General features: G+C 34.8%; 1 protein-coding gene across 5 annotated transcripts in view; it reads left to right on the top strand.

Annotated features, from left to right (window-relative positions):
• LOC145261138 (endoplasmic reticulum aminopeptidase 1-like) overlaps window positions 1–23,050 on the top strand; it is a 938,216-nt gene that overhangs the window by 788,104 nt on the left and 127,062 nt on the right. For all 5 annotated transcript variants that reach the window (XM_080119414.1, XM_080119415.1, XM_080119412.1 and 2 more), the window contains exons 8-9: window positions 11,516–11,647; window positions 15,239–15,414. In XM_080119414.1, coding sequence (XP_079975540.1) covers window positions 11,516–11,647; window positions 15,239–15,414 — 308 coding nt within the window. The remainder of the gene's footprint in view (window positions 1–11,515; window positions 11,648–15,238; window positions 15,415–23,050) is intronic.

Raw genomic sequence — 23,050 nt, 5'->3', positions numbered from 1 at the left:
TTTTAGTAAAAAAAAAAAAAAAAACTCTGCATTTTTCACTTAGATTTAAGCACAGATATAAAGTAAGGGAAATTTCTGATAGTTGCTACAGCTAGTCGAGTGTTTACCACAAAATATTTACCAGGGGTAACCATAGAGTGAAGCTTAGTTTTATCAAAGTTTTGTTTCATTATGTAATCTCAGAGAATAAAGATTCCGGGTTAACATAATAGGATATCAAACTCCATGCATAATCATAGGCATTGACATTTTATATTATTAAAATTTAAATTACAAACCATACTGTACCAAACCGTGCCAAAGGGCCATTCATCCTTGGGGGGTTGAGCCAGCTTCCTCCAAAGGAGGAAGTTTCATGAGAATATGAAATTCACAAGTGGTCCCAATTGCATGTACATTCCCGTCAGGGGAGATAACCACATTAGGTTTTTGAAGCTCTTACATTGAGATGTTGATGTAGCGCCTAGTATTCGTAAATGGTCACTCATCTGGTACTGACTAGGCTCAACATTACTTAACTTCGGTGATTTAATGAGAACCTGTCTGTCAATGTGATACAAAGCCAACAGATAAATCTTATTGAAATATATAGCTCTGACTTGATTATGCCTATTTTCTTTACAATATGCTAGTTAATATAATGCTAAAGTACCTTAACCACAAAAAAATTGTAACATAGTTTTGTGGTTTTATGTTAAGTTGGATTTATCTACATCATAGTAAAAGTTGGACAAAATTTGAATATGGGAAAGTTTCAAATTTCTAAGTTGAAAATTTTCAGCATATAAGTCATTTTCAACATATAAGACATTTTCAACATATAAGTCATTTTCAACATATAAGTCATTTTCCATTATATTTGAAAAGAATAACTTGATCAGTTTTCATGATAAACCAATAAATTTTGCATTTTCATCCATATTTTCAGGGTCAATCTTTCACATGAAATAGTTTGAAATTGGAAACTTTCTCATACTCAAATTTTGTCCAACTTTTAGTGCAATGTAGAGTAGACCCAACCTGATATAAAACCGTAAAAAAAAAAAAAAACTGTTGCAACTTTTTGTGTGAGTTGTTGCATTGACCCGTCTACAGATTCGATGAGATCTCTTATCTGGAAACACTTGATAACTTTTCTAACAAGAACATGACGTATTTTACTTTTTATTAAGAAAAAGACTACATGGCAAATTTTATGATGTCTAAAATCATTAATCATATATTCTCTAATTATATGTCATAACTTTAAGTTTAAAGATAATCAAATTTGAATAAATGAAAACGATTAAATGGATGCATCTTAAAAATATTTGGGGTAACATAATATAATTGTTGTTTTGTTTTACAGCATATCAGCACTTCGGACTATTTAATCAGATAATCTGTAATTATATGTCATAGCTTTCAATTATAAGATAAAGATTGCAAAGCTTATAAGGACCTGGAGCTACCAACTTTCCAAACAGTTTTTATTTATTTATTAATGAATTACTAATTATCAAGGTTAAAAGCTACAGAAGTGTAACGGTTAATGAGATGGATAGATATCACTTGAATAATGATAAATATTATGAGATGATTGAAAATAAAGAATGAGAAGTTAATGATATATAAAAAACAATTTATTGGCAATTATTGTGTTGACTTACAGTGTACTGTGATGTTCAAACAAATGTGTGTAAAATAAGCCAGTAAAATCCGAATTTGTGTCCCGAATCCACAATTGACGGTACATGCATATAAATATACATTTATATGCATGTACTTTGTGGAATGGTTACCTTCCAGCCTAGACTATAATCCTGTTAATAATCTTTGATCCTTTATAATAATGAACTCATGCTGACGTGGGAAAAATCTCTAGATGAGGGCCCCTTCATCAGTTTCTTACATGTAAATTTGAAACAACATTTTCATCTTTAAGCATGGATGCATCTTAAAAATATTCTTTCTAATTTTTGATACCCCCGACAAAAGAAAGGTGGACCTATTAATTCACCCTTGTCCGTTTGTCTATCCGCACTTTTCTCAATAGCTACGCCTTAGAATTCTTTGAGATTTTGCACAAACATTAAACATGATATGAGTAAAAAAATAACAGGACGGATTTTCCGGGAAAACTCTGGTAGCCCCCCTCCCCTCCCTAGGAGTGCCTTTCGTGTTAAAATGGCTAAAATAAACACTTTTGTGCTTATTAAAAAAAAGTGATGCCTTGGATTTTTATAAAACTTTCTGAAAAGTTCTAACTAACTATAACTTTCTATATATGTTTGTTTGCCTATACTTCGCGATAACTCTTGGGTGTGCCCCAGGGGCTCTTTTAGGGCTAATAAACACACTCCATTTTTGGAACTATTTTACCATATTTGTACAAAATTTTCTGTGTATAACTATTAAGCAGTTTTACATGATGCCGAAATAACATTTAAATATGTTAAGGCCTTGGGGACTTTTGGGGTTAAATTGGGGGGTTAATGATGGACTTAGTAATTTCTTTTTTTTGCATGGTACACAACTCAAATTTACATATGTTAAAGCCTAAAACTGCACTGTTTGTTCATTTCCACCAGGATTTGACGTCACCTGGGGACGGTTTGGGCTAAATGGTGGGGGCAAATGCTGAACCTAGTCATTTTTTATGCCGTGTTCACTGTGCACTCATATGCATGCTTCACTTGTTTTTTAAACATTAATATTCTTCTGCTATGTACTAATATGGTTATTGTGTAAGTTGATCTTACAGAATATATTTTAGAAAATAAATGGACTTACCCAAACACAATAAATGCAGTTATGACTAAGCATCATGACAGTTATTGATAGCAGTTATGGACACATTTTTTTTTTTTTTTTACACAGTGATCACCACTTATCAAGGCCCGGAAGCCACTCAGGGATAAGGGTTATTGCAAGTACATTACGTTAGTGTGGATATTTGATGAGGTGTTTACTTAAGGGGGCGGTTTATTAGGAATTTGTTAACGTTGGACTTGAAGACATCCAAGTTGTAGTCCGGTGGGAAGCAGGCAGACGGAACAGAGTTCCACAGGCGCGCAGTTCTAAGAAAGAAGCTTTGTTCATGGAATCCGCGTTTTGATTTAGGCATAGATATATAATAATACATAATCAGATGCATACTTTCTGTAACAAACTTTTGTAAATACAGTTTTGTTAATTATATAACTGCGTTTATCTTGATCATTATCGACTGTTCAAGGCCACAACAAATAACATGCAGGTGTCTCCATGCATTAGCACAGGCATTGTAATGTTGCATTACCAACTTGTAGATTACTGAGGCAACAGATAAATCTTATTTAAATATACAGCTCTTTAATCCGTGCCAAACTTGATTATTTCTGTTTTCTTTACAGATCGAATGAAATTTCTTATCTGGAAACACCAGAACACTTTCCTCACAAGAATCTGAAACATTTTTCTTCTCTTCAAAAGACTTCATGCCAAAATTTTATGACATCTAAAACATTAATCATATAATCGCTAATTATATGTCATAGCTTAAAATTTTAAGATGATTACATTTGAAAAACTGAAAAGAATTAAATGGACGGATCTTTAAAATATTCAGAGTAACATAATATCATTGTTGTTTTGTTAAACGGCATATCTTTTCCAGTTATTCAATGTCGAATGTAGTAATTTTGGAAAAAAGGTTTTATGCTCAAGTTCTTCAAATGGTTGATTTGGTTGTTTCGTTTTACGGCATGCCAGCCCTTTCTCTGGTTATTTTATGCTGTATTCAGTAATTATAGAAAAAGTATTTATACCATAGTTCCTTATATATTCAATTATTTAATCATAATATATGACTGGGTTTGGTTTGGTTTAGTTTGGTTGGGTTGGGTTGGGTTGGGTTGGGTTGTTTTATGGCATATCAAAGTTATTCTGGTTATTTAATGCCGATTCCAGTAAATTTGCAAACGTTTTTTATGCTTCAAGTTCTTTATATCTTGAAATATTTTTTTACTATGGTTTGGTATTTTTTGGTTGTTTTGTAGAGGAATTTCTTTTTATTGCAGACTGTTATGCTCATCTGTTTAGTTATGGTTGTATAGTTGTTTCGGCCAACTATACCTCTGGCCTAACCACGACGGGATAGGAACTCCAAATCTCCTAACTGCATTCCCAGCAGTTACTACGACATAGGCCAGGGGAATAGTTGGCTGAAACGTCGCGAAACAACAACTAAACAGATGAGGCAATAAAAATAAATTAATAAATAATACTCATCTCAATAATGACTTTAAATTAAATAATATATATAGGAAAATTGAGGTTTTTATTTTGGATTTTGCAGATCAGGATTGACTTTTTCACATGGGGGAAAAAACAATAACATTAATGTTAATTAATAGGGCTTAAATCTTTAAGTTTTAACTTATATTGTTGTGTTGCAGGGGTACATATTGGGGATACATTAACGGGTACTCATATACCGAGCTACATATAATACCCGAATGACGATGACAATTTTTGGAGGTTTCACATTAATGTGGACTGGGTGATATATACAACAACAGTTCTTATACATATATAGAAAGGAGGGGGCACTTCACTTATGATGATAGTGGGGATGACATATATTACTTGGAAGGGTTGTACAAAGTTCATTGCAAGATGATGATAAACACATTTACCTTTTCTGTTGTAAGGAATGACGAGACGAACAGGTACAAACATAAATGATAAGTGATTTCTTTATTCATCTGATCGATCGGTCGATGACGTCAGGAATTCAGTTTGCATCTACATAGTTTAATCTTCTATCCTTCGCCTCTAAGGGACTCTCTTCTCCAACTGATTCTCTCAACTCTTGGCTGATCAACTGACTATCTGACTGACTCCGAACCCATAGAATCCTATATTGAGAAATGTGCTTTATTTATGACGTCAGAAGTGTGTTTTCAAACGTGACTAATTTTCACGTGGCTGTACATATGTTTGTCCAACACACTTTTGACAAACAAAAGAAAAAAAAATTCTAATCTAACCTATTTTTAAACAATATGATTTAACTTGATTTGTCCATGCTTTTACTGACATATTTAATATTCAGATTTCTAAAAGAATTAACAATAGATTTGATTTCTAACATTCCATTTCTTAACCTTACCTACAGGGTTCGATTCTAGGCTTATCTTAATCTCATTTTCACTTATCTAGTATTCTTCTTATTTACATGGGAAGGGGACAGTCCTTTCCATGTAACAATATGTTGGCATATCAGATAACTCTAATGAATTTAAAAATGTTTATTTAACAACTTGTTCTTCATCCGGTTGTTATCCTCACAAAACCACAATTTCATGCATGTCGTATTGTTGTCACATCTATGCTGATGCACCAACCAAGAGTTTTTCTCTTAAGGACATGATCCCAAAAAAGAGTATCTAACCTAATAGGTCCCACTTAGTCCACCAATTATCAACCCTGCTTCATCACCCCAACATTGCATGCTTTTTTAATTCAACAAAATACCAACAAACTTTCTGCACTTGTACCCATTCGACATAAATATCCCTGGCAAATTCAACAAGAAATAAAATCACATTCCTTCACTGTAGATGTTTCTAGATCCCAGAATTTCATTGAGTATTTTTTCCTTGGTATCATGTACCAATTTTAGGAATCAGAATTACTTTTACACTTTTACAGTGAGCCATCCATGATTCGATTGAATCCAATAAATTTGGCAAAAAGAAAAACATGCTTCAGTTTTAATGTAGGGAAAATAGGATAGCAATATTCACAGAATAGGATACAGTAGCCCAATACCTATCCGATTACAACTTGAATTTTTTTTTTATTACATTTTTTTTTTTTTACATTTCATGGAAGTCCATTTAAAGATTCTGGAATTTTGATTGAGAAAGTGGCCCTCCTCCAGTTCAATCAAAATCGGTATTAAAATGGCAATTCCTATATTTTTATGCTGTTATTGGATACACTATGTTTTTCAGCTCTTCAAAAGAGTGTTTGACAGTAATTTCAAGAATCCAAATAATATGAATAATCAATTCTCATCTCCAAAGTTCAGAAATATAAATCTGTTAAATTACATACTTTTGGTCTCCTTTTGTTTATCATCATATAGTCATCACTCGTTAAGGCCTAAGAGCTACTTAAGGATAAAGGTTAATGGAAATTTGATCATTTATTTTAGAGGGCAGCTCTTCAAGAACCTATTCACATTGGACTTGAAAACAGTCATGTCATAGTCAGCCGGAGCTTGATAGTGATTCATAACCCATGCTCTCAAACTCTTCCATTGAATGCTAATTCAAGAGGAATTACAGTGTTGCCATGACCAGTCTATGCAAGTTTACCATCTACTATTCTTAAAAGTAGAAACGCAAAGCCATCAGCCGTTGTGTCTCTAATATGGTCGTGCTAGTATTCAATGTTATTCTCTGAGTGTCCTTTCACCACCCGTTGCATCCCTAGTATTCAAGGCTATTCTCTCAGAGTTCTTTCACAAATATGATAGCTTAATGCAAACATCGGGCTCCTTTAGAAGGCTAGAATATACAACAACTGGAAACATTTCTCAAAAATGTCATAACACAATTAAAGATGCAACACGTGCTTGTCTTGAAGCTATTTTTATCCCAGAGAACATAACCACAAAACAGGGAACCTTACTCTAGACACATAAATCAAAGGTCATAAATCTTATCAAATAAGATAACTCAAACCCTCAAACTAATTTTTCCTTGTGAAGACGATATTTTTATTTAAAACAAAATTATAAAGTAAGTTATTTATGTTAGAATATGTTAGAATTTCAGAAAAGTTTCCCATCTTTATCAGACAATGTGCAACTTATGTTCGCCCCATCGACTTAATTCATCTTTTTCATTTAGTTTTGAATAATAGCATTTTCGTTGTTGATCATATTTAACTATTGGAAAACTATTTCTGTTGTTCTATTTCGTTTTATTCTTGAACTAGTGGGAGTGCTCGGCGTTGTCCGGGTGTTTGGAGGTGTAAAAGAAAAAAAAAACTTTTGGTAGGTAGGTAGGCTCGAATCTGATTCCTTTAGGTTAATAGGCTGATGACTTATCCCCACGTTACGCTGTCAGAGAACTGAAAATGTGTGAAATGAAACGATTAAAAATTCAAACGATTAAAAAGTGATGTAACAGATGCGTGAATTAAATAAGGGAATGAAACGTACTTAACTTTGGCTGCAAGCCAGTTTCTGCATATGTTATTTGTTTCCCTCAAGATATTTGGGAAAACCAGCTCCCCATTTAAAGAGGAGTGTCGTAATGAATAGCAATTGTCTGATATGACGAATTTTGGCCGCATTGATCAAACTTTGTTGCTTTCTTAACGTCCCGAGCACAAGTGTCAGGGAGGCTAATATTGCTACGATTCAGTTTCGGTTATATACGACAAAACCACAAAAACATTCAGAGAGTAAAAAATATCACGAAAATAACGTGTAAAAGTCGCCCAAATAAAAGATACATACCACCCCCTTTCGTAAATCGTACATATTATAATCTAGGTAGCATAAAAAAGGTTCTAATAAAGAGTTACTGACGTGAGCACCCCTTCTCCAAAAGCCTTTGCCAAACATACACAAAAAATGTACACACACACACTAACACACTAACACACATTTTGCCTTTTATATATAGAGACTAGCGGGAGGTCCCAGTGTTGCCCGGGTGTTTGGAGATGCGTGAGGGGGTAGATCAAAACAAAATGGGCGACGTAATAATCGTGTTTGAAATAAAAGAAAAAAACGTTGCCCGAGGGTTTGGAGGTTTAAAAGAAAAAAAAGTTTTGGTAGGGAGGTAGGCTCGAACCCGAAACCTTGAGGTTAGGGCAGAAAAAAAAAGTCTGACACGTTACTCTGACACTAAAGAGCCAGAGAACTGAGAACTGACGAAATTAAATGTTTAAACTAACGTCAACATTTTCTAGGTCAAATATCACACCATCGTCGTCGTAGTAGTAGGAGACAAAATAAAGTAACGCCTTTTTTTTTTTGCTTTCTCTCCTTGTAGAAAAGTGTTCTATTGAGGTGAAGGAATTAATGCTTTTGGCCAATTTTTCGATATTTCTCCTCCGAAGGTTCTAGCTTCAAAATGATACCAATCTGGTGAAAATCCATGGTTTGTGTGGAAAGTTTTTGCAAGATACACGAACACTCCCCTACACACACATTTTGCCTTATATATATAGAGAGACTAGCAGGGCTACCCGGCGTTGCTCGGGACCGTATAAACAATGAAAAAACAAAAGCAGATATTGAACATATGTTTTATTCTTAGGGGAGAGGAATCTTTCATCTCAAGTTTTAGCGTTACAAACAAACATTTGTCTTTTATATATATAAATAATGACAGGTTTTTGGGGGGCCCCCTCGAAGATAACTGATCAGTTGACCAACTTCTAGTGGTCCGTTTGACGTGAAATTTCGATATTTGTCATCCGGGTAATGGGGCTTCGATATGATACCAAATTTGTCAAGTTTGGTTCCGTCTTTCAAAAGTTTTAGCGTTACAAACAAACAAACATACATACATACACACAGACGTTTGGCTTTTATATATATAGAAGAACAGCGTTTGTATGCCATGCCTAGATTTGAAATAACACTTTTGTAAGTTAGCCATGTTTATGAATAAAGTAGTATTTTCATCGATGAACGATTGAATAAATGCATCTTATTCCACATTTTTAAAAGTATAATTTTCCCTAACACGAGGCCGCCATTTTGTGCGTTTTACTATCGTGAGTTACAAATACGAGAATTGGAAGTATAAAAAAGGAAAATGGTGAATAAACACTTGGATTTGTATAAACACGTTTATTTTCATATAAACAAAACGAAACATATACAAAGCGATCGAACTACAGATATAATTAGAAAAGAGAGAATCGATTAAAATACGAATACAATACGAAATATATATGTCTTGCCAGAGTTGTAGATAGAGAATATATCAGGTTGGTGTGTAGAAGATGCATTTAAAACTATTTAATCACATCCGCATGATTGATTTATAAATCTTCTTAAGTTAAAAGTTAAAGAATATAATTTTCCTACAGTTTTTGTTCCCTCCAAGTCTCCTGTTTACTTAAAAATTCCTTGGATGGGGGAGAGCGGTCAGTGTTTAGGTAGACGAATCACTAAATCTGTATTATATTGCTACTTGTCCGTTGCTCTGCGTTTGGTCTTTGGTGTAAAATCTGTATTTCCCCTAGTTGTTAAGGATGGTTTATCTTACATCACAAAAAGTAATGAAGTATACGAATTCACTTGTCAGTGTGCTGCTGACTATGTGGGTTGAACCTTCTCAAATTTGCAGACTTGAATTAACCAAGATATTCCAGTAAAAATAAAATTGGATAAGCCTTGTCGCTCTTACCCCTCCTCTTCCACCTTGGAATCTGCCATGAAAATCCAGCATGTGCCAATGTGTATAAAACGGAATGTTTTAGAATTTTACACCGGGCTGACTCTCAGAACCACTTGCGGATTTTGGAGTCAGTCTCCATTCTCCTACATAGATCTTCTCTCTGTCGACAGAAAGAATTCGTCAAGTCAAAGGTCTTATTTGTGCATATATTTTAACTTTCCTCTTTGTCCATACTTGTACATATATTTTACATAATTGTAAATATTTTATTCTATTTGTATTCCCACCCGTCTTTCCCTTTATTTTTCTCCCTCGATAAAATTTACGTGCACACCCTATTAAGTCGCTGCTTTTATGTGATATTTTTTATTTATTTTTTTTGTATAAGTTCAAGGATTAACTCCTGATGAGTGTGTTGACGAAAGGGGCCCCTTGGTTTTTTCTTTAAAGCAATTTATAAGTTTTGTATCGGTAAACAGCTATTTAAATTTTCTTTCATATTATTAAACCTTATTCATACTTTTTCTCTGGTAATTTCACCCATGTTGACCCCATAACGACCTTCTTTAATCGCCAGAAAGGGAATCATCTTCCAGCACGATAATGCTCGTACTCACCCAGCATTACAGACCAATGATCTTCTAGAAGAATTTGGTTGGGAAATCTTTTCCTGGCGTAGCTCACTTATTTTGAGGATTACAAAACCATTTAGATGGCCTTAGATTAATATTATAACAAGGGCTTGAGCATGAGTTGGAATCATATTTAACATCTGTAAAGTCGAACAGAATGAGGGAAGAAAGCGACCACGTGTCTGCGCGTGTTGTCTTACGTGCTGGGAGGATCAAAGGGAGAGCAAAAATTAAAAATGGCGGCTGTGGTTTTTGTAAGATTATTGAGCGATGACGTTAGGCCTCACGTGACTGTTTTTCTGGCCGCCGATTGGCTGATGACGAACGCTTGGACAATAAAAGGAGTATGTTCAGAAGATCGAGAACAGTGTGTATCAACTGCATCAGTGTGATTAGAAGTTCGACGTGTGTGTTAATCAACTGCCGTAGTTGCGAAACGAATTCAACATCAAAACCTAAAGAATTTTACAATCAAGGCATTTATAAGCTCGTTGACAGTTGGAATCAAGTTATAGAGAGCAACGATTGTTATTGTTATAAAAAAAAGATTTTTAAAAACACAGTTTTTATTTTCAAGCTAAACTTTTAATTAGGTGAAAACTTTTGCATCTACCTAATAGGTAAACAATGGAAAAGTAAATGTAGCCTACTTCATTGTGATCGGCTGTTCTTGGAGTCTATACGACTACTAATATGAGACAAAATCTAGAAAGGATTTTGAAAAGATATGCTTCAATGAGGAATTGGAAAAGGTGACTACCTCCTTTCTAAAGCTAGCCAGAAAACGAAAGAGATCACATTCTAACTTCTGCAAGTGCATTGAACATATTTTCTTACTTTTCGGATATTTTTAACGTTGGCCATAATAATTCAGGGGAGATAATAAGGATATAATTCAAGATAGATAACTGTGATAATTCTAATTAAATATTTGTATAGAAATAAATTGCAAACTTTTATCTTCTTCCAATGATGTTTGTATATTTTTGACATGAGGATTGACAATTATTTTTTTTGTATAATTTGTATAATTCAGACTATTGTTCTCATCTTGGTTGTTTTTCTCACAATGTTTCGGCCGATTTAATCTCTGACCGTCTTCGGGTGCATTCACATTGGATGTTATTGATGAATGATTAAAAATGTGTATTTTTGTTTTGTTTTGTTTTTCCAACAAACATAGATATTAGAAATTCAAAACACAAGTAGTGCAAAGTCTATTTCTTTTCTTTTTTCATTTTATAAATCTGGGTCCCGTCTGTTTTTTTTTTTTTGGGGGGGGGGGGTTCTATGATATTTGTATATTTTTGAGATTAGGATTGATCAATTTTTTTTTATATTATTTGGATTGTTTCGACTATTATTCTCATCTTGGTTGTGTTTTTTTTTTGTTGTTTTTTTTTTCTCTCACAACGTTTCTTCTAATAAATTTAATTTCTTTTTCTTTTACTAATAACATGTAAAATTGCAAAATCTATTTTTCAGGGTGGATCAATCATTCGCATGATGCGCAATTTTCTGGGGACGGATGTTTTCCAGAAGAGAATAAACACTTATCTCAATGACCACGCCTACAAAAATGCACGCACAGACGACTTATGGAAAGCCATGTCTGGGGTAAGTACTTATTTACTTGCATACCCACAATAGAAAAGTTAGACACAACGTTGGGTTTTAATGTAACAGATATTCAGCATTCAGTAGTCTAAACAAGAAGCGAGATTGAGACAAAAATAAAAAGGATTCATTCTACACCAATTAAAAATAGAAAAGCTAACACGCTGGGATTTCTTTCTTAAAAAATTAATCGTGACATAAAAAAAACACTCTCTCATTTGACAGTAATTACCGTTCTAATGTCATTCCGTGTACACTTGATATTATGTAGAACGGTATTATTTCAAGTTTGATTGAAAACAGACAAGTGTTTTAATTTTATTTATGATTTTGGAATTTTCTCATCTTTTTCGAAAATACCTTGTAAATTTTCGCATCTTTTCGAAAGTACCTTGTTGAATGAGACAAATTTAAATAGTATTTGTCAAGAAATAAATAATTTGATTAAACATCTTTACATGTATGTGCTGCTTTTTTACTTTGACAAACCTATACATATATGAAAATATATATTGAATAAAATATTATATATATATATATATATATATATATATATATATATATATATATTATGGCAGTAAAGTTTAGTTTCCTAAAAGTACATCCAATGAAACAATATGTGTCTACTAAAAAGTGCTCAATGAGTAAACAGAGCAGGTATATTAAATTTATTTATACAAACATTGATGGCTACATATGTGCATACATGTTTCTGTAATCACCTGTTATTGGGGAGATTACGTCTTTAGGCCAAGAATTACCCTTGAAAACTGAAATTTCAAGATACCAAAAAACATTGTCTTATTTTGGTTACAAAATTAGAATCTTGTCATCTAATATGAGTGTGAGGAATGGATTGTTCAGAGACCTTACTTATCCTCCCCCATACCTTATCCCCACCCCTATTAGATGACAAGATTCTAATTTTGTAAACGAAATAAGAAAACGTTTTTTTGTATCTTGAAATTTCAGTTTTCAAGAGTAATTCTTGGCCTAAAGACGTAATCTCCCCAATAACAGGTGATTACAGAAACATGTATGCACATATGTAGCCATCAATGTTTGTATAAATAAATTATATATATATATATATATATATATATATATATATATATATATATATATACTGGCGACTGGCGTTAATCATGACATACTGCTCTGATGATTCCCGAAAGGATGAAACACTAGTGTCTGTAGGTATTTAATAATTATTATAGTAAATAATATATATATATATATATATATATATATATATATATATATATATATATATATATATTATAAAAATAAACATATTACTACATAACGCCTGCCGTTGCCTTGGAACATACACTTAAATATGATATTTTCATTTATTCATATTTCACATTTATTATTACATAGTCAATTCTCTCTTAATTATTATATTGTAACCAATATATAGTCGTTACTTCAAAAGTAAATATATGCATGACGTGGGTTCCATCAGCTAGAATCAAAACTGAAACATATAGCACTATAGCATTATCCGTTACCGTCCGACCTAAATCTATATGTATAAAAAAAACTGTAAAAAAAATACCGTTGTTTAACTTATAATTTTATATTTGAGCATGTCTGCCTCTCTACTTTCAAAATGTTCACCAATCTTGTATTAACTGGCGTCAACGTTGCTTAACTATAGCGATCGAACGATAATCAGTTTTACAACGACCTTATTCGATTAGACTAATAGTGTTTAAGTCTTCAAAATGAAAAAGAAAAAGTAGGGGAACAAAGAAGAATTATAAAAGAAGAAGAAGAAGAAGAAGAAGAAGAAGAAGAAGATCATTAAATACTGAAGAAAATGTGAACATTCGAAATAAAAACAAATTTATGGTTTTCACTAAAATCTATAAATATGACTTTTCTACACAATACCAAGTTTATCGTCAGCATTTCAGACTAAACCGTTTATTTACTGATATTACCTGCACACATTGGCATCAACAACAAAAATGTTTCTTCATTTTTTAGATAAGGATTAGTTATTCTTATTATTTTAATTATTTGGACTACTATTCTCATCTTGAGTGCCATTTTCACAACGTTTCGGCCGATGTCACGTCTGACCTTCTTCAGATCTCTCTTGTCGAACTCAAGAATCTTTCTGTTGAACTCTGTAATCTGCACAAAATTTCGAACAGAACCCTTTACCCGTTCATGGTTCATGGAAGGAGAGCACACTACCCCGATGATTAAATAAAGGATTCCATTCCAAAGTCCATGTAGATTCCATAGGTCGACAAAATACACCTGAAGAAGATCGGAGGTTTAATCGGCTGAAGAAGAAGGAAGTGAACCCAATTAGATAATGAAGAAAAAAGAAAACAATGAGAAGAACAATGATGGATTTAAAGACAAGCATAAGAAGAATAAGGAGAAGAAGGGGGGGTAGGTCAAGGAAATGAAGGTGTCAATAATTGATTTTAACGGAAAACGAAGAAGAGGAAAGAGAACAATTTTGAAGAATAATGAAGAAGAAAAAAAGACTAAGAATAGTGAGTGGTAGTGGAAAGAGCAGGGGATGAGGAACAAGAGTAAGAATGAGTAGATGAACAGGAGGAAAAAAAGACGAGTATTCCAGGAAGACGGCAGTCAATAATGAATAGAAGAAGGAGGATGAGGAGGAGGGTGGGAGGAGGAAGAGGAGGAGTGTATGGTGAATAGAATATATTGCATGAGAAAATGTTTGGTATTTTTTTTTTTTTTTGCAGAAAATAATAATGTTGAAGATGGGTAATGTTGGTAAACATTATTATGAAGAAATAGACTCTCTTGAAGACTGTCTGTGTGTAGGATGATTGGAAAGTAAGTCCCTAGACTTGAAATTTATAATTCTTCCAAGGAATGAATTGGGTGCGGGGGTGGGGGAATGAGAGTTGTGAGGCTGCCCCTTTTATTTTTTCCTTTAGATCTCATATTCCATAATCGGTGTTTTTGATGTGAAAAATGTTGTTTTCTAGTTCAGCCGTTGTTTGGAGTTGTTGAAGTATGGATGTTTTAAATCCTCTCATAGTGTTCATCGTCATTCACCTGTTATTCTATCCATCTCGTTAACCCTAATCTTCAATTAGGTTTTCAGTCTTGATAAGTGTTGCCTCATTAGTAAAAAAAAAAAAAAAAAAAAAAAAAAGTAAAACCGTTCATTGTGAAATCAGTGGATGCGGTTCCCAGGCGTCGTGAAAAGCTACTGTCAAATTCTAGCACTCCTACTGAATTCTAAATAAAACTTCATGTTATACATTCTTGTATACATTTTTTGTAAGAATTATATATCAGTAATTATTTACAAGCACTTATTAATAGGGAATAAGAGGAAGTCACTTTCCAATCACGTTGTATTATCAAGAGTTATGTCATTTCTAAAGGATTAGAGATGATTCGTTGCAAGAATAAATTTGGTATACTCAGTGAACAATAAACCTGTATAAAGCTGGAAGTCACATCGGGTGCAACGTAGTCAAAAATATCAATAATGATGATTCTTAATTTTAATCTTAAAATAAAAATGCGCCTTTTGTTGACGTAATCACTTTGAAATGGAAAACTTTTGTTCTTTTAAATTTTTAGTCACCATCAGAAGCCGAACAGTTGGATGTAAAAACCATCATGGACACTTGGACGAAGCAGATGGGATATCCTGTTGTGACAGTCACTATCCGAGGGGAACAGGTTACAGCTTCTCAAGAAAGATTCCTCCTTTCTCCTCTGGCCAATGAGAGCAGTGCACCAGAATCTCCTTTTAAGTAAATATTAACTTTTTTTATTCACCCTATTTTTTTTTTTTAATGTTACAATATTTTCTTTTCTTTTAAGGCACTGAAAATCTATGGGAAGTGTTCATTTTTTATTTCTAGTTTTACTTTTAGTCACACCAAACAAAGTATATGTAAGGGCTACTGGGATGGGGGCCAGTTTTATAGGAGGCAATGTAGAAAAATGTGTAAGGAAAAATTCAAGATGGTGCCCGACTCTTTCTTTAACACGGTAAGTTCAGGAAAAGATGTTATAAATGTTGCAGCAATTCAATAACCAGTAAACACCGGTTCTGCACGGAATCCAACTAGCAAGGTGCCTAGACGGACGCGAACGGTTACTCAGACCGGACCCAACAACGGTAAGATATCCTCACACGGCACGAGAAGCAACAGCAACACGATTCTCCGACCAACTCAGTCGTCGCTCTCCCAATGTTTTTTCCATCCCCCGCTTTTATGGTCGTTGTAGGCCGGCTAAATTTGCATATTGCGAGAATTTGTGTGACTTTGCGAGATATCATCCTTTACAAAAGACGGCGGCCGCCATCTTGATCTTTCTTTATCTATTTACGATCGGTGACGCCGAGCCGGTCTTGAGGTAAGTCTTTCTTTTTCGTCCGTCTCTCTTACGCACCCACACAACACACAAACACGCGGGCGCTTATCTCCTGGATGCACATTACAGGCAACCTGGGTGGGGAGTTAGACAGGAAGATATTTATGCATATTACATTTAAATTTCTACATATAAGTACTGTTGCAGAACCAGAAAGTAAGAAGTCGAAGGAAAGAAACTATCAAAACCGAAATTCTCTTGGCATCTAGGGACCCTTACAGTGAATGGGTGGAATTTAACAACTGGTTGGGTAGATCGGGAATATTTTTGATTAGGGCTACAAATATAATGTTTATCATAGCACATTCCATGGAAGTAGTTAAAAAACAAGCACATGAGGGCAACATTGCAGTAATGTGACAGGAGCTGGAACTTGGCAGATAGGAGAGGACCTGTTATGTTAGAAATTTTTTTAGACCCAGTTCCGAAGTTACAGACTAATGAATTGTGCACAAGCCCAGATTGAGCAACATTATGCCAAGCATGGACAAATGGTGGCTTTGTAAAAATATATAGTACTGGCAACTTTCTAGCCTGGTACCCTATCTTCTTTGCAACAGTATTCTCAGCATTTTCTATGTACTTATTCTATTCAATGTTACTTGAAAATGTTGGGCCAAAAAATTTGAAAATTGGACTCTCTAGAAGAATGCCATTGGCTGTGCAAATCGCTTGTTGGAAAGACTTCTTATTGTTATTGAATAAACGAGAAATCAATTATGAATTTGGAGATGGAATACTTTTTAATGAATTTCTTACATAAAGTCTTTCTTCAACAAATTTTTTACATGAGCTAAAATAATTGTTTTAAGTCTAATGATAATTTATTTTCTATGTTTTTGGGGGCTCTCTTATTTCATTAATGTGATAACGTGAAACTCCCTACTCATTGGTCTATAAAGAACTATAAGTAGAAAAGAACAAATTCTAGCCCAATACAAAAAACTGAAACACAGATCCACATGGGACAAATTCTCACCAAACACAGAAAAGCCAGAAAACCAGTCCACCAGAATTCTCACCAAACACAAAAAAAAAAAAAAAAAAACAGTCCACCTTGGACAAATTCTAACCAAACACAGAAAAGCCAGAACACCAGTCCACTTTGGACAAATTCTCATCAAACACAAAAAAGCCAAAAAACTAGTCCACCTTGGACAAATTCTCACCAAACACAGAAAAGCCAGAACAGCAGTCCATCTGGGACAAATTCTAGCTAAACATAGAAAAGCCGGACACCAGTCCACCTGAAACAAGTTCTAGCCAAATGGGACAAATTGTAGTCCAACATCATGCAGTTATGTTCAGCTCATTTAAATTTCCTTATCAACTCTAACTGGTTTCAATCTCGGAAGCAATTTTTACCTAAATGTGTAAATCCTCCAGGCAATTCTAATTCGCTTAAACCTTTTAGACAATCCTAACTTCTTTAAATTCTATAACGAACCTCGCTCTCGCCAATGATTTACTTCTACTTGTGCAGCTGCTATTGCACAAAGACAGCATGTATATTGCAGATTTAACCGGTATAAGTCCAGTACAAACAGACAAAAGTTTATAGAAGCTAAAAGTAATTGTAAGAAATAAATAGCAACAGCTAAGATAGAATATACCGAAACCATCAGAAAACACATCAAAGCACAGAAAGTAGGAACCCATGATTTCTGCAAAATCTACAACAGTGTAGTAAAAAAGGGCAATCAACAATTCCTCCACTATTCAACAATCATGAGGTTGTTTGCATAGCAACCAAGAAGGCTAATATGCTTGTTTGTCGGTTTGCACATACATTGAACCCAGTAAACCACTACCTTCTTATCTTTCCCTTGCAGACAGACGCCACACTGGATGACCTGAAAATCACCCCTTCTCAGGTGCATGATATCATAAAAAAACCTAGACACCTCAAAAGCATGTGGACCCGATTCTATCCACACAGTACTATTAAAAAAATGCTCCACTGGGTTGCTCCAGTTCTCTTCAAACTTTACAAAAAATGCCTTAACGAATCTTGCTTTCCTGACTGCTGGAAAACAAGAACTCTGGCGAAAGAACTGATCCATTAAATTGTCGCCTCATTAGCCTCCTCCCACTTTTCACCAAAATATTTGAGTCCTTAATAAACCAAGTCCTAGTCCATCACCTTACAGCTGCTAAACTTCTGACCGATCAACAATATGGATTTAGCCAAGCCCATTCCACATCAGATATCCTGACTGTAATCTCTAGACTCTCTATATACCATATACTGGACAAAGCATAGAAGGTATTAACACACCCGGGCAACGCTGAGTATCCTCGCTAGTGAATATATAAATCAAGTTCTTTAAATATTTTTTCAGATATACCCCAAAGATATACAGTCGTTTTTATAATTATTCCTGTACTAGATATATCTAAGGCTTTTGACAGAGTATGGCACAATAGTCTTCTCAGGAAAATCAGATCATATGGTATCACTGAATGAATACTTAACATATTTAAATCCTTCTTAAATAAGAGAAGAATCCAGGTTGTCCTAGAGAGTCGTATATCTAAACAATATGATATAAATGCGAGTGTACCCCAGTGGTCTATCCTTGGACTTTTATTATTAGTGATATTCATAAAAGATTTTCCTGATAAAATTGTCTCTGAGATGGATATATTTGCTGATGACACTATGCTCTATACCAGGCTCGAGGGAAAACAAATGAACACATATCTAAGGAAATGGCAGAAATACTAGAGGAAGACCTCACAGCTGTAAAAGAATGGATACATAAATGAATGGTCACATTCAATGCTGTCAAGATTAAGCTTGTTTCCTTCAATAATTACAAGAAATCTTCTCAAACACCAATAGCTATGGCTAAAGATACATTACCTGAAAATACTTCTTGCAAGCTCCACTTAACGTTCATGTGGAACATGAGTTGGAACAGATACATTGAGAGCATTCCCAGGGCCGCTACAGGGAAGGTGGGCTCTCTCTACCATGCTAGAAAGTTGCTTATGCCTGAAAGTATCCTGTACCTCTATAAGGGCATCATTCACCCATGTATGAAATATTGTTGTCACATTTGGGCTGGTGCATCTGCTACTAGTCTCTTGTTCCTGGACAGGGTTCAAAATAGAATCACCAAACTGATAGGTCCTGAACTGTCATCTAAGCTTCAGCCTCTGTACCATCGACGAAATGTTGCATCCCTCTCCCTGTTCTACAAGTATTTTAATGGTGAATGCTCTGACGAACTACAAGCCCTTATACCCCCTCGACATAAATGCCCTTGACAAACCCGGCAATCAGCAAAACCCCACCCCTACACAGTAGCGATCCCTAGATGTAAGAAAGCCAGCTACTCTAATAGTTTCTTCCCCAGAACTCCTAGACTCTGGAACTCCCTTCCAGGCTCCTGTTTTCCCAACTGTACTGACATGCAGAAGTTCAAGTGTAATGTGAACAGATATCCTGCTGCTCAACTCCCTACATAGTATCCCTTTAACTTATGTCCCCGATAGTAGCCCGCTACATTTAAGTGGCACTGTGCCTTTTTAGGGGTGAAAATGGAATTATAACAACAAAATTTTTTAGACAATTGTAGCTCGCTTAAATCTCTAGATAATCTCTGTTAACTCTCCTAAACAATCCTAACCCTTTAAATCTTCTAGATAATTTTAACTCGCTTAAACCCCCTAGACAATTTTAGCTCCTTTAAATCTCTTAAACAATTCTAACCATTTAAATCCTCTAGACAATTTCAATTCATTTTTCCCGAGATAATTCTAGCTCATTTAAATCTCATTCACATGAACATTCTGATTCGTTTTAATATCCTTGGAAATTGTAATTTATGTAAATCCCCTTAAGCAATCATAACGCGTGTACATCTCTTAAGTAATTGTACCTCATATAAATGCTCTAAACAATTCTAAATCGTTTAAACTCGCAAGAAGATTATGAATCGTTTTGATCTTTTAGTTTAATTTTAGGTTGTGTTAATAAACTAGTCAATTATAACTCATTATAATATATATCTAGGCATATTTTCACTAAAATCTGTTTCATTATCTTTAATTTAATAGACTTATGCCAAGTTAAAAAAAAAAAAATCACAAATTATAGAAAGTGACCCCCTCAAAATTCCATAGATGGAATCATTAGTAAAATTCACATAAAATAAAGTGTGTTTGCGTGACTTTTCCACCAAGTTTCAGTAATAAATATTCAAGCATAAACTGAAATTTATTTGTACAAACTTACTCCAACCTTGTCACTTTCACAAAAAAAAAACACTCGACTAGCTACAACCACTATATATGTTTTTTCCCACTCTCAAGCTGTGCCTTAATGTAAATGTAGATTTCATGAACAATACCTCTGCCAAGGAACTACCCGCTTTTGGAACACTCTTCTGCTATCATGCTTTCCAGTTGAATACAACATGGTTGCCTTCAAATCTAATATAAACAAGTCCCTCTTAAGTTGTCCTCATAAATATTTAGGCTGGTGCATCTGCTACTAGTCTCTCGCTCCTAGACAAGGTTCAAAAGAGAGTCGCCAACCTGATAGGTCGTGTCATCTAAGCTTCAGCCTCTGTCTCATCGACGAAATGTTGCCTGTTCTACAAGTATTTTAATGGTGAATGCTCCAACGTACTGCAAGCACTTGTACCCCCAACAAACCCGACAAGCAGCTAAATCCTACCCCCACACAGTAGAGATCCCTAGATGTAAGAGAGCTTTCTACTCCAGTAGTTTCTTCCCCAGAACTGCTACTTTGGAATTCCCTTCCGAGTCCCTGCTTCTCCAGCTGTACTGACATGCAGAAGTTCAAGTGTAACATGAGCCGACATCATGCTGTCCAACTCCCTGCATAGTACCTCTGTAACTTATGTTCCTGATAGTACCCCTATACATCAAAGTCGCAATGTGCCTTGTTTGGGGTGAAAATGTACTAAAAATTGATTTATAACTATAAAAACGAAAATGTGTGTGTGGGGGGTGCGTGTGTGTGTGCGCGCGTTTTCGTGTATGTCCAAGAAAGGCTTTTTTTCCGAGAACAGATCGGTTGCCTCACAACTTCTTAAAACTTTTTATATCGTGCCTAAATGATAATATCTACGAGTTAACAACCGGGGTCGCCTGTCTATTTAATTTGCCCGACTTTGAAAAGATAAATATTCAACAATTTTCGATCGCCGCATGTGCATTAAGCCTTTTCGTATAAAAAAAAAAGAAAAAAAAAAGAAAAAGAAAAAAAAAAGAAATGAATAGACTCGCGGTAAATAAAACACTGTCCTACACTCAAAGTTGACGTCATTAACTCTTCAAAAACGGGCACCTGTCGTTAACCGTCGCACGTTTTTTTTTCACACTTTATTATTTTCCAACTGCGCGTCAAGGCTTCGTTTGTTTTTTTTAAACAAACACCCGGCCAACGATTTTTGTTTTCATTTACCCAAAAACACACACACCTCCAAACACCCGGGCAACGCCGGGTACCCCCCGCTGGTAAATAAATAAAATCAAATTCTAACCAAGTTACACCATAAGTGATTACTACACCACCACCTTACATTCATTAATCTTTATCCTCGATTGGCCTCTGGGGTTGATAAATGATAATTAAAAAAAAATGATTGGTTTGCAGGAAGGATTGTGACTTTTAGTTACGGTCCCATCGATGAATAGTATTATTGGGCGGTGGGGGTATCATTCTGCACATCTATTATGCAAAGACAAAATGGGCGATCATAATATCTCAGACCTGCAAACGGACACAATTTCTATCTTTTGTTTTGATCGAGTTAAAAAAGATTCCACTTGTGGCGTCGTCTCGGGTATTTGTTTGGCTTAAAGTGAAGCTGTTCAAAAAAGCGGCAAAGCATTTAAATCGTCGTATATTCGACTGACTATGCTATGCACGCAACTTCTGCTTGCGCGATGGCGAAATCAGCTAATGCGTTACGTTTTTTTTTTTTTTCACCTTCTTTCCCTTCTTCGCGTTATGGGTTCGTGCCTGCCTGCCTGCCTGCTAACACTTTTTTTTAACCTAACCTTCTTTTCCTCTTTCGTGTTACGGGTTCCAGCCTACTACAACTTTTTTAACACCTCTCTCCACCCTGTTGTTTCTCTCCCGCCCCCACTGGGCTGCTTTTTATTCCCACCTTTACTACACCACTGCAACCCACCCGAGCAACGCCGGATACCATCGCTAGTGAATATATAAATCAAATTCTTTAAATATTTTTTCAGATATACCCCAAAGATATAAAGTCATTTTTATAATTATTTTTGTACTCATTCTCGTTTATTCTTAAAGTCATCTACAATCAGACCCTGCAGGTTTACTCCACTTAGAGTGATAATGGTTAGTTGTTAATGATATCGCTACAAAGATAAAACTCTGTCAACTCTGGACAGCCGGATAATAATAAAAATGCTGAATGAATTAAACAACAATAAAATTAATAAACGCTCCTGACAATTCCTTCTCAAATACCATCGGTTTCAACGACACAATATATTATTTCTTCACTTTACAGCAAAACTTTTGCCAACGGAAATATCTTCCTTTTTTTTTTTTCTTTTGACAAAATAATATCCTTTTAGCTATTCATTCTGTCATGATGGATTCGTGCAGAGCGACAGACTGTGAAGCTTTTAACGCGGACTTTTTTTTTATCACCAGACAAATTGCTATTCTTCATTTCGGTAACACGGCGAACCCCACCTCCACCCTCATTCCCAAAACAGAAAGTGAATTTGATATTAGCAATTTTCAGTGCACCACTTGAAAATTTCTGTAAAGAAGTAGATTGTGTTTACAGCCGTGGTATTTATGCATATATATTGAATTATTGAATTTGTATAACACTCAGCCAGTAATACCTTAAGTACTTGTAAAGGTGAATGCTATATATAGTTCTCCACAGATAGATTGTTTCGCTGTATCACAGCTCTTCAATGGAGCAAGACAAACTGAAATCAAAAGTCGACCTTCTACACGACATATATATTTTTTTA

The sequence above is a fragment of the Euprymna scolopes genome, chromosome 37 (assembly GCF_053919585.1).
Source record: "Euprymna scolopes isolate OS-2025 chromosome 37, ASM5391958v1, whole genome shotgun sequence".
Classification (NCBI taxonomy): domain Eukaryota; kingdom Metazoa; phylum Mollusca; class Cephalopoda; order Sepiida; family Sepiolidae; genus Euprymna; species Euprymna scolopes.
Note: the sequence above shows the minus strand (reverse complement) of the source record. Positions and strands in the feature narration are given on the sequence as shown.